Source organism: Sus scrofa, chromosome 4 (assembly GCF_054392235.1).
Source record: "Sus scrofa isolate SSC_HxYL_T2T_F1_AM1 chromosome 4, Sscrofa_HxYL_maternal_Yorkshire_Landrace_v2.0, whole genome shotgun sequence".
In the NCBI taxonomy this organism is placed as follows: domain Eukaryota; kingdom Metazoa; phylum Chordata; class Mammalia; order Artiodactyla; family Suidae; genus Sus; species Sus scrofa.
Window position 1 is genome coordinate 16,341,091 of NC_139386.1, and position 13,267 is coordinate 16,354,357.

General features: G+C 40.6%; 1 protein-coding gene across 50 annotated transcripts in view; it reads right to left on the minus strand.

Moving 5' to 3' along the window:
- The window catches only part of TBC1D31 (TBC1 domain family member 31), a 72,842-nt gene that overhangs the window by 37,720 nt on the left and 21,855 nt on the right, over window positions 1–13,267 (minus strand). For 38 of the 50 annotated variants that reach the window (XR_014843400.1, XR_014843396.1, XR_014843395.1 and 35 more), the window contains 4 exons: window positions 12,656–12,807; window positions 9,926–10,085; window positions 6,522–6,722; window positions 858–1,034 (listed from right to left, as the gene is read on the minus strand). Coding sequence is in view for 42 of the 50 variants with exons in the window: in XM_013996507.3 (XP_013851961.2) it covers window positions 858–1,034; window positions 6,522–6,722; window positions 9,926–10,085; window positions 12,656–12,807 (690 nt within the window). In the remaining 8 variants the exon portion in view is untranslated. The remainder of the gene's footprint in view (window positions 1–857; window positions 1,035–6,521; window positions 6,723–9,925; window positions 10,086–12,655; window positions 12,808–13,267) is intronic. The other 12 variants (XR_014843402.1, XM_085021761.1, XM_085021758.1 and 9 more) reach the window with 1 other exon arrangement.

Consider the following 13,267-nt stretch of genomic DNA (forward strand, 5'->3'; position numbering starts at 1 on the left):
TTTAATCCAGCAATCCCACTCTTGGGCACATATCCAGACAAAACTTTCCTTAAAAAAGATACATGCACCCACATGTTCATTGCAGCTCTATTCACAATAGCCAAGACATGGAAACAACCCAAATGTCCACTGACAATCAGATTAGGAAGATGTGGTGTTGTACCCAATGGAATACTACTTGGCCATAAAAAGAACGAAATAATGCCATTTGCAGCAACATGGATGGAACTAGAGACTCATACTGAGTGAAGTAAGTCAGAAAGAGAAACACAAATACCACATGATATCACTTTTAACTGGTATCTAATATATGGCACAAATAAACCTTTCCACAGAAAAGAAAATCATGGACTTGGAGAATAGACTTGTGGTTCCCCCCGGGGGGGGGTGGGGTGTGGGATGGATATGGGATGGATTGGGAGTTTGGGATTAACGGATGCAAACTATTGCTTTTGGAATGGATTAGCAATGAGATCCTGCTGTGTAGCACTGAGAACTATGTCTAGTCACTTATGATGGAGCATGATAATGGGAGAAAAAAGTATGTATACATGTATGTGTAACTGGGTCCCCATGCTGTACAGAAAAAAAAAAAAACTGGGAAATAACAATTAAAAAAAAAATATATATATATAAAATAATAATTAAAAAAATTAAAAAATAAACAAAGCAGAACCAAAACCAAAAAAAAAAAAAAAATTTAAGAAGAAGCATATTATTATAATTTCAGTTACGACTTTCTTCTTTTCATATAACTCTCCTTTAATTCCCAAGAGAAAGAAAAGTGATGACGGCCTGGACATCATGAGACTTGCCCACAGCAGAGACATGACAAACGAAGTTTAATATATTCTTACCTCTTTATTTTCAAAATTACCCGTCAGGTCTTGTTTTAATATTCTAGTTTGCATTTTGTTTTCCCTTGATTTTGCCGGCCGCTGTACTCTTCCTGATGTTACTTTCATCTTAAGATCACCAGAACTCACTTTCCTCTTAGGCAAATCTTCAATCACTTTCACTAAAGGAGGAGGTGGCTAAAAGGTCAAAAAAAAAAAAAAAAAATGCAGTGGCTGTCCTTGGAAATAGTCCTGTTACTATATTATTTACAACATTTGCTTTGGTCAATTTAACAATGCAACTTTACATAATTATTCTTTAGGCAGAAAACGTAAGTAAAATGTCCAAGAATGTTTCCTTGTTGACTAATGAATCAAAGCAAATTTCTGCCAAATTCCTTTGAAGGATGTAATAAAGATTATGATTAACAATGAAAAATAGACATCATTCCTTGAAAGCTTAAATTATACAGTATCATTCCATTTTTTTTCTTAACACTTGCGTGATAAAATGAGTAGCAAAGTGATAACCTACAGCAGAGTGGCCCTCTAGAACGCTGAGAGAAGCACCTGAACATTCTTTGGGCTCAAGTGATATTTTCTTTTGAGGGAAACTGTCAAATGACTTTCCTCTGAAAGCATGGGACCCAGGATCCCTGCCTCTCTGTCCTTAGTTACATTTTTTTTAATCTACATGGAGACGGCAGTTAGTCCTGACCACATCAACAGCTTCAGAGGCATATTTATTTTTTGCTTTTTAGGGCTGCACCCATGGCATATGGAGGTTCCCAGGCTAGAGGTCAAATCAGAGTTGTAGCTGCTGGCCTACACCACAGCCACAGCAATGAAGGATCCGAGCTGGGTCTGCAACCTACACTGCAGGTGATGGCAACACCAGATCCTTAACCCAACTGAGGGAGGCCAGGGATTGAACCTGCGTCCTTATGGATGCTAGTCAGATTCGTTAACCACTGAGCCACAATGGAAACTCCTCCTCAGAGGCAGTTTAGACAGCACGATTTAGATGCCAAGCCTTCTTTTATATGGCGCCCATAAAACAGGAAGGAAAATAAGCCCTGACAACTTCAATTTACTTAAGGTAAAAAATGATTCACTAAGACATCTTTCTCTATGAATAACCCTCTTTAAAATGAAAAGATCTTCCCTGTTCAAAGGAAATGAACAGAGAAAGCAGCTCTGGCTTTCTGAGTTCTAAATATGACTAAAAGTACAATGACTTTCACAAGGTATTTAAATGTTTGAGGAGTTCCCGTCCTGGTGCAGTGGTTAACAAATCCGACTAGGAACCATGAGGTTGCGGGTTCGGTCCCTGGCCTTGCTCAGTGGGTTAAGGATCCAGCGTTGCCAAGAGTTGTGATGTAAGTTGCAGACGTGGCTCGGATCCCGCGTTACTGTGGCTCTGGCGTAGGCCGGTGGCTACAGCTCCGATTCGACCCCTAGCCTGGGAACCTCTATATGCCGTGGGAGTGGCCCTAGAAAAGGCAAAAAGACTAAATAAATAAATAAATAAATGTTTGAGACCATTACTGTCAAGTGTTCCCTTAGTAATTAGCCTGGACCCAGATCGAAGAAAAGGTGGATTTGTGATGTTTAAATATTTTTTTCTTGAAGCCAAAATGCCAATTCCTTTCATATGAGAAGAACACAAGGGATATACCCCCCACCGTCCAAGTGAACATATTTGATTTCAGAAAAATACGTATTATACACATCACCTTGAATTCAAGCTGTCATGAAAGCCAGAACCGAACCGTGTGCTTTCATGATGATGTAACAAAGAAAATGAATCACTACTCTTCAGGGAAGCTCTTCAAAGCAGAAACCAAACTTTTTTGACCCCCGCCCCCTGCCCCCGAAAGAAATAAACAGAACAAAGCAAACATCTTGACTCGTTTTAAATAACAGACTATTAAAAGACTACTTTGAGGTTTCAAACAAAGATTTTTCTCATGTTGCCTTAATAAGCTCAGCACTTCCGCTTTTGAAACCTGAAGCCTACTACAGGAGGCCAAAAAAGTGTATCCTGTTGTGGACTGCAATGTGTAAGACAATAACACTGTAAAACGTATAGCAGAGGTAAGGTTATAATACACATGGCATTGATAATAATTTAAAAACAAAAATGAAGTATGAAAAGTATTTAAAGTATTAACTGCTTCTTTATAAGTCTTTTTATAGTGTTTTTCTAGGATACATTGTTATTTATTCACATCTAGAAAGATTACAAGGATAATGCAAAATATAATAACAATAGCTCTTACCAAAAATAGTACTGTGAGAGTTCCCACTGTGGTTCAGTGGTAACAAAGCTGACTAGTATCTATGAGGACTCAGGTTTGATTGCTGGTCTCGCTCAGTGGGTTGAGGATCTGGTGTTGCTGTGAGCTGCAGCACAGGTCGCAAATGTGGCTCAGATCTGGTGTTGCTCTGGCTGTGGTGTAGGCCAGGAGCTGCAGCTCTGATCCCATCCCTAGCCTGGGAACTTCCATATGCTGCAGGTGCGGTCCTAAAAAGGAAAAATAACTTATTCTAGTGCCACATTTTTCATGGTTCTTCCACGAAGGAATCTCTCCAAAGTTGAAGCCTGAGATACAACCTGGATTGTCACACCTTAGGAGTATTAAAATGTCAACACAGACATAGGAATTAACTTATTATTAGCACAGTACCAAAATTCTCAAATGGCATGAAGATAGGATTTGAAGGAATGGGACATGGGTAAAAAGATTTGTATAAACCTGGACATTTTGTGGGCTTAGAATAGCCATAAAGACACTGCTGGTGGTGGTAATGTGCCAAAAAAAAATTATCTGAGTTTCCTGGTGGCTCAGTGGGTTAAAGAACCAGTGTTGTCACTGCTGTGGCTTGGGTTCAATCCCTGGCCCTGAAACTTCTGCGTGTTGTGGGCACAGCCAAAAAAAAATTATCCTCCTTCTGTTATAAGCTAGCCTTTGTGGTCAGTATGATCTCAATTTGCTTAACAAATAACAGAGAGGAAACCAATGACTCTTCCTCACCTTGGTTCTTCTCAGATCTCTGTTTCCATTAATAACATTTATTGAGCTCTTGTAAAATTAAGCGAAGCTAAACACGCTCATTAAGAGCGAATAATGTCTGGAGTTCCCACTGTGGCTCGGCGGTAACACACCCAACTAGTATCAATGAGGACGGAGGTTCAATCCTTGGCCCTGCTCAGTGCATTAAGGATCCAGCGTTGATGTGAGCTGCAGTGTAGGTCACAGATGTGGCTCAGATCCCACATTGCTGTGCCTCTGGCGTAGGCCGGCAGCTACAGCTCCGATTACACCCCTAGCCTGGGAACTTCCATATATGCTGCAGGTGCAGCCCTGAAAAGCAAAAAGTAAAAAAAAAAAAAAAAAAGGTGAATAATGATATTAAAATTTTCAAAGCGTACAAGAACAATAGAGAATAATTCCATGTTTAAAGAAATTGTATGCACGTGCACACACACAAAGTAGACTCTCACCATTTGCAGTAGTTATGTTCTATAGAGTGGCATAAGCACTGAGTAAGTACCAAGTTAGTACTCAAGCAGTGCTCCTAGGAGAAACACAGGATCAGGTCCCTGTGAGCCTCTGGTCACACTTCTGTCAACCAATCAATAGACAACCTTGTTTCGTGTGTGCTTCTGTTTAAAGCCACTTATTTACTACACAGCGTTGACTCACTAGCACTCAACTCAGGCTGGTAACACTGCACTTCCTCGTGCTTGTCTAACACATGCACAGTCTCCCTGGGATGCCTCACAGCCGCTGGGTGCTCAGGACACTAGACAGCACGTCAGGACTGGGCTTGGGGGCCGTTTTAAAGAGCAAAATGGTGGGAAAAACGTGGCACTAAGTAGACCATGAGCGGGACGCTGGTTCCCAGTATGAGAGCTGAAATGAGAAGGCAGAGCACTGCCTTGCAGGACCTCAGGTGGAGCCTACATGATGGCAATTCCAATTTTCTGCTGCTCTCTGCAGGCCAATGTCTGTGAGTATGTGGTTAGCGCTGATCTCAGAGTTACAAATAAATATTCACCCGCAGGCAAATTCACAAATTGAGAGCCCATGAAGGACGAGGACTGATTGTAAAACATCACACACACAGAAAAAAGACTGGGCAGGTACACACTTCAGTATTATCTGAGAATACTGAGACTTAGCTATTTGCTTATCCTTTAATTCTTCTCTGTAATATGAACTTATTACCTATCTAACTAGAAAAAAAAGATAAAAAGGACCAAGCATATAGCAAAAAGATTATCATACTAAGAACAGAACACCCAGGCCCACCAATGACCAACTGTGTGGTTAGGCTGTGGCAGGAGTTTCTTTGCCTGTGAAGTGACATCATTAGACCCGGTGATCACTGAAGTCCCTCTTAGGGCTATTTTGATGCAATTCCAGAGTTGGCAAGGCTCACAGAGAACAAGTGCACTTAGCAAGAGGCTGGGAAAATTTTAGATGACTGTGAGGTAAGTAGGAAGTACATCTGAGATGAAATGAACAGGGTAATAACAGGTGCAGAAATGAACCTGGTATCTGGGGGGGACAATGAGGGAAGCTGAAAATATGAGTCACTACATAGGAATAAAGGACTTTGGGAGCCAGGCAAAAGGAAGGAAGTCACTAAAGTAGCATTACTTTAGAAATGAGTGAAGTATTATTTTAGAAAAATGTTATATACAAGATGGATTAAAGAGCAGGGGCAGGCACTGAGGGCTCTGAGTTTTGGTGTGTTTGTTTAAATAGCTGGTATTTGAGACTAGTTAATGAGCACCAGCACAGGGAGATGGAGAACGGGTGGGTGGCACATAGCAGACATTTCAAATTTAAGGATTACTGACTTAGTTCTGACTAGATTTGGGAAATAAAGGAATAGAAATAGTCACAGTACTCCAAGATGTCTGGCCAACTAGACAGGAAGAAAGAAACAGAAATGAAGAGATTGGGATTGAAGACTTCTTTTAGGAAGCAGATCAAAGGGGCACTTTGAATGGCACAGGCACACCCAACAGATGCCTTTTATGAAGGCAGCAATTTAAGAATGGAGCACAGGTGAGAAAAGCCTAGAACGTGGCTTTGGGATTAAGAGCAAAAAACCCAAAAAAACCAACCCCCCCCAAAAATAAACCCCAAACAAACAAAAACACATCCAGAAAAACTAATGCAAGGAAATTAGGATTTTTTTTTTTTTTCTTTTTACGGCCACACCCACAGCATATGGATGTTCCCAGGCTAGGGGTCAAATCAGAGCTACAGCTGCTGGCCGACACCACAGACACAACAATGCAGAATCTGAGCTGTGTCTGCAACCTACACCACAGCTCACAGCAATACCAGATCCTTAACCCACTGAGCGAGGCCAGGGATCGAATCTGCAGCCTCATGGTTACTAACCAGATTCATTTCCACTGCACCACAGTGGGAACTCCAAGGAAGTTAGAAAACTTTAACAAAGTTCTGTGGTTTTTTTGGCCGTACCTGTGGCACATGAAGTTCCCAGGGTAAGGACCAAAGCCGTGCCACAGCAGTGACCCCAGCTACTGCAGTGAGAACGCCAAATCCTTAACCCACTGTACCACAAGTGAGCTCCTAAAGTTTTTATTTTTGATGATATATTTAAATCTTTGAAGATATTGTTTACTTGTTAACATACCTTATTTATTTCTTTTGTTAAAGTGTGAACTGAATATATGTTCAGACTTCCATTTTCCATGATAGCTGCAATGTACCGTCCATGTGGGCTAATTATTGATGAAGTAATTCCATCATCAAGGCTCCCAATTTCAAAAAGAAGTTTACAAGTCTGTATATTAACAAATCTCATAATACCATCCTGACTCAGCACTCCAAGAACCTAAGAGTAGAGAGAACCAACACATGAGTTATATAAACACATTTAAAAGTAAAATGTCTCAGGAGTTCCTGTCGTGGTACAGCGGAAACGAATCTGACTACAAACCACGAGGTTGTGGGTTCGATCCCTGGCCTTGCTCATCGGGTTAAGGATCTGGTGTTGCCGTGAGCTGTGGTGTAGGTAGCAGATGTGGCTCGGATCTGGCGTTGCTATGGTGGTGGTGTAGCCCAGCGGCTACAGCTCTGATTCAACTCCTAGCCTGGGAACATCCATATGCCGCAGGTGCGGCCCTTAAAAAAAAAGGAACAAGTCTTGGATTTTAACTAGATTTATTATGGTGATCATTTTGCAATGTATACAAATATTGAACCATCATGTTGTACACCTGAAATAAAATGTTATGTCAATTACACCTCAATTTAAAAAAAAAAGTCAAATGTCTGAAAGTTAAACTACATACCCACACCCACGTGTGTGTGTGGGTGTGGGTGTGTATTTACTTTTTGTGAGGGGAGGGCAATCAGAAGATACTCCTAAAGAGCCATGATGTATTTTATTATTATTATTTTTTTTTTTTTTTTGTCTTTTTGCCTTTTCTAGGGCCGGAGTGGCATATGGAGGTTCCCAGTCTAGGGGTCTCATCGAAGCTGTAGCTGCCGGCCTACACCAGAGCCACAGCAACGTGGGATCCGAGCCGCTTCTGCAACCCACACCACAGCTCACGGCAAGGCGGGATCCTTAACCCACTGAGCAAGGGCAGGGATCGAACCCACAACCTCATGGTTCCTAGTCAGATTTGTTAACCACTGCGACAGGAACTCCAGCCATGATGTATTTTAAAATCCCTAATTCCAGCTCACGTAGATTCGCCTTGTTCAGGTCCAGATAGGCCTGGTTCTAACAGAACCAGTGAGGAGCCCATCCTGGGAGGCCACAGAAAGGTCACACACGAATCTTCCCTTCCCACAGGCAGGCTTAACTCCACCAATCCCTCCAGAGGGAATACAGATGATTAGAGTCTTGCACTGTGACTCCACACTGGCCACCAAAAGCAAGAAGGGGGGAGGATTCATTTCCCTTCTCCACCCCCAGCTTGACCGGTGCCAACATCTATCCTGCTGCCCCACACAAACCTGTGACCCATCCCCACCACTGCTGTGACCAGCATTCGGGCAGCATAGAGGGAAAGTCTGCGAGCTGCAAGGACAGTGGGGGGGGGGGTGGGGTCAGAGGGAAAGTAGTCATTTAAGGGGAAAAACTAGTTTTTAACCCACATAATTTGAAAAATTAAAAACATGTACTAAAAAACCTTAAAATGCATGAAACCATAACCCCTCTACTGCCTTGTCCACACACAGGTTCTTTTCCCAGGGCCAGTGGCTGCTCAGCAGCGCCATCATGTGACTGTGTGAGGCGCTGATGTCTCTTGCTACATGGAAGACTACAGTCTGGAGGTAGCTGGAGGCAATTTGAAGATGACAACCTAACAAGCATATCCTTCTGTTGGTCAGATGGTAGGAAACCCCCTCATTCAGTTGACACAACCTCTCTAGAAGGCAATTTAGCAAGATCTATCAGAATTCAGTGCAACAGTTATTCAGTGCAACATCATTTGTGACAGAAAAGAACTAAACACAGGTTAAAAAAAAAACAAACCTATGCAGCTGTAAAATAGACGTGAATTCTGTACTAATATACTTCATTCTTCAAGGTAAACTAAGAAAAACAAGGTGTAAAGCTGTGTAAAAAACAGGAAAAACGTAAGATGATATAACAATAGTGGCTATGGAGAGTGAGTAACTGGGCAAATGAGAGGGAGGAGTAAGATTTCACTTTATGCCTCTATCTATCCATCCATTCATCCATCCATCTTTTTGGCTGCGCCCCTGGCACATGGAAGTTCCCAAGCCAGAGATCGAACTTACATCACAGCAGCTGACAAGACCAGATCCTTAACCTACTGTGCCACAACAGAACTCCCCATTTTGTTTATTTTTTTTTTCTTTTGTCGTTTTTAGGGCCACACCAATGGCATGTGGAGGTTCCCAGGCTAGGGGTCCAATCAGAGGTGGAAATGCTACCCTAAGCCACAGCAATGGCAGGATCTGAGCCATGTCTACAACCTACACCACAACTCACGGCAACGCCAGAACCTTAAGCTATAAGCAAGGTCAAGGATCGAACCCACAACCTCCTGGTTCCTAGTTGGATTCGTTCCCACTGCACCAAGACGGGAACTCCTGAGAACTCCCCCATTTTATATTTTATGTTTTCAACTGTGTGCAAGCATTATCTACTCAAAAAACTTAAGTTAAAATAGATATTATAAATACACACTATACATATATACATAACACACACACATATAAATTGTTAATGTGCAAGACATAAGATAGTTAATTTAAAATAAGAAAGTTAAGGCTCAACTATTAAAAAGAAAAATGGTATGTGGTGGGGGAGCTGTTTGTAAGCTCAGGAAAGACAGAAAAGAACATGTTTTGTAGGACAGAGGCAATCAGTTATGGTAGATAAAACACAGCAAAATGAAGGGAGGAAATGTCAGTTCTAGGCCAAACTTTAATCCTTATAATTAACAGGTGTTAAGTAACTTAGTGTCTTTAAGCTTCAGTGTCACAATCTGCGTAATGGTGAGAATACCTTTCCTGCCTATGCTCAAAGAATTCTTTAAGAAGCAAATAAACAATAACATGCTGAATCGCCCTGTAAACCATCAAGCATGACATAAAGTATACTAGTTTTAGAAAAAGGCTAAGTTGGAGTTCCCGTCGTGGCGCAGTGGTTAACGAATCCGACTGGGAACCATGAGCTTGCGGGTTCGGTCCCTGCACTTGCTCAGCGGGTTAAGGATCCCTCGCCGTGAGCTGTGGTGTAGGTTGCAGATGCGGCTCGGATCCCGCGTTGCTGTGGCTCTGGCGTAGGCCGGTGGCTACAGCTCCGATTAGAACCTCCATATGCCATGGGAGTGGCCCAAAGAAATAGCAAAAATAAATAAATAAATAAAATAAACAGAACCTAAGATTTTTTTCAACTTCTTTCAGTTTTCAACTCTGTATAAAGATATTAGCAATTTCAAATCCTTGTAACAATCAGGGTTACAAGTTAAATAAGAGAATTGATATAGTTCAGAAATTATCTGTGATCTTTTCTAAAAAGGTATAATGTTATTAACACTTGTTACGCACCTGATTAGAACCAGCATCAAAACTATCAGGAAGAAATTCCAGGTGGCGAACGGCTCGCACTTTAGTAGGCATCTGGATAATTCGGAATAGCTGCTTGGCTTCCAAGCACCACAAATGCACATGATTTGATTTGCCCCCAGCAGCCAGGATTCGCCCATCTCTATGCAACGAGAAGGTGAGAAAGTAAGACCAGGTGACTTATTTGTAGCAGTGTGGTCCAATAGGACCCAACATCGTGATGGAATGTTCTACATCTCTGCCCTCCAGTAGAGTCACTACTAGTCACAGGTGGTGGTGGTGAACAAAAATGTAGCTTGCGCTTCAGAGAAAGTCAATTCTTATCTTTCTTCCCTTTTGGCTGCACCTGCAGCATATGGAAATTCCTGGGCCAGGGATCAAATCCTAGCCACAGCTGTGACTTACGTCATAGCTGCAGCAAAGCCAGTTCCAACTTGTGCTGCCGCAGAAACAATGCCAGACCATTAGCCTGCTGTGCTACAGCAGGAACTCCAGAAATTAATAAAAATTAAATACAATTAAGAATTAATTTAAATAGTCCCAGGCACCCAGGGGCTATCCAGGAAAACTCGGGTTTAGACTGTATATTTTTTTTAACCTACTATACTAAGACCACCTTAACAAAATACTTGTTGATGACTGGGGGTTTCTGAGTAACATGCATATTTTATAGCATGCTCTCAAAGTCACTTATTATCCACCTTTCTGTAATTCACATATGACTATACTGAATTGTTACAGCACTGCTCTATGAAAAACCAAAAAGCCCACACTTTTTGTCTGCTCGAGGAAAGCTATTTTATGTTTAGAAGGTACAAAAAGAATAAGTTTAGTCATTTGCAAGGTTGCTGCTCATTCATTCACCGAAGACTGTAAAATCACCACTATAAGCCAGGTTTCATTCCAGGTGCCAGTGACACAAGGGTGAACAAGAAGACAGGTAAGATCCCTGCTCTTACGAGATTTTCAGTCTAAAGGAAGGGGAAGAAACAAATAAATGAATTTACTATCAGGGGACAAGTTGAATAAAGAACTAAAATGAGGTAATGTTACAGAACTGGGTAAGGAGCAAGAGCTGCTACGTGAATGATGTGAATGGGCCCGTCACAGGATGACGTGGGGAAGAATTCCAAACTCCCAGTACAAAACGTTGAGAAAGGAGTAAGGTTAACACACAAGGCAGAGTGAGAAGCCACAGTCAACTGTGAGTAAAACATTATAAAGGGAAGGAAACAAGGAGAAAAGAGAAGGAGGCCTGGACCAGAGAACAAAGGACTTCAGGGAATATGGTGGGGAGCTGGATTTTCTAAAAGCAGTGGAACGCCTTTCAAGGGAGTGCCATTTGCCACAGGTGCAGACCTTAAAAAAAAAGAAAAAAAAAAAGCCATTGGCTACCATGGAAGATGCCAATAAATCAATCCATTATTTGCGGGAAATTTTTTTTTAACAATTTGTGTATTTTTTAAGGGCTGCACCTAAGGCATATGGAAGTTCCCAGGAACTTCCGGGTCCAACTGGAGCTATAGCTGCCAGCTAACACCACAGCCACACAGATCTGAGCCATGTCTGACCTACACCACAGCTCATGGCAACGTTGGATCCTTAACCCATTGAGAGAGGCCAGGGATCAAACCCAAGTCCTCATGGAGTCTAGTCGGGTTTGTTACTGCTGAGCCACGACGGCAACTGCTGAAAAAATTTTTTTAAAAGAGGAAGAAATCAAGCATTTATTTATCCTGCCTTTCCTTTACAAACCACACAGCAAAGTAACCAAATAGTTGAAAAGAAGAAGTTTCTTTCTTTGGAAGGTTCTGCTTAATAAGGGAGAAGGAAAGACAAAATTGGAATACTGCCACTTTGGCAACCTCCAATGCACCACAGGCTATCTAGGTCGTAATCAATGGCTGCTAATAGCGGAAGAGAGAGTTGGGTGCTCCTCCTGATTAACGAACTCACACCATTACAGTGTCTTCCTGCTCCCCAAGCAACGCAGGTCAGATCAAGTCTCCAACTTATAGGAAATACAGGTGTTACCAGTTTATAGTAAATACAGAGGAAAGATCATCGTGTTAAGCAGCACCACAGGGATGCAAAGAGCAAAACCCAGAACAACAGAAAACTACGGGACAAATGGCTGGTTCTTTAACAAATGAACTGCAAAGGAAATATAAAAAGAGAGACACACATCAACCAAGGCAGTGTGTAAGCTTTGTTCCTGATTTGAACCAACCAACCACAGAAAGAATTAGACAAATCAGGGTAATTTAAATAACTAGATACATAATATTAAATCACACATTTTTAAAACTGTGATGATAGTACCACAGTTATGTTTCAAAAAGGGTCCTATCTTTTAGAGAGATACAGTGAAATATTTATGAATGAAATGATACACTTGGGCTTTGCTTTACGATAAAGCAGTAGAGAAGTGGTAGGTAGAGTTACAGACAAAATAGCAGTGCTAATCAGTGCTAATAAGCTCTAGTGCTTATTACAGCTAATGAGACTATTAGCTTTAGAATTTTATGTACTTTTATATTTTTGTGTACATTTTTCACAATAAGTAAAAAACTTATTACCATATCTTAGATTATACCTAAGTTTCAAGGAAACTTTTTCCTTATGACAATAAAATACTGAATGAAAATTTATAAAATATTCACTGGAAGTGAAATTTCTTAAAAATCCTCCATGTCTTAAAACGGACATTACCTGGTCACAGCAAACACTTTGTATAATAGACTAGAGCTTTCAGGTGGAGCTGGCAATTGATATTTGCAAAAAAGAGTATCACATTCCCAGGCGAAGACAGAATTATCTTTAAAACAACTGAGGATGGTATTACTTAATGGTAGAAAGAAAACCTAAAGAGAGAAAAAAATTTACTGTTCATCTAAGAATAATACAGCCCTCTATAAATTTAAAATTTACAAGTAGTTAATTTTTATTTTTAAAATTATTTTTTCTTAAACTGGAAAAAAAATTACAATACATAATAGAGAATAAAACTGTTATTTTATATACTATTATAAACTAAAAAGGTAAACTTTAAACAAAAAATAGGTAACTATAATGACTAGGTAATTCATAAAACACTAGTAATTTTAAAATATTTAACATTATAAAAGATTCAACTGATTTTAAGATACCACTTACATATATTAAATTTATTTTAAAATAACACACACATTTATAAGCTATGTATTAATATAAATATTACATTAAATACTAAGTATTACAAATATTAAATTCTGGACAAAGTATAGGAAAAGGCACTGTCATACACTGCTGCTGGTGGTAAAAACTGGTTAAAGATATTGTGTA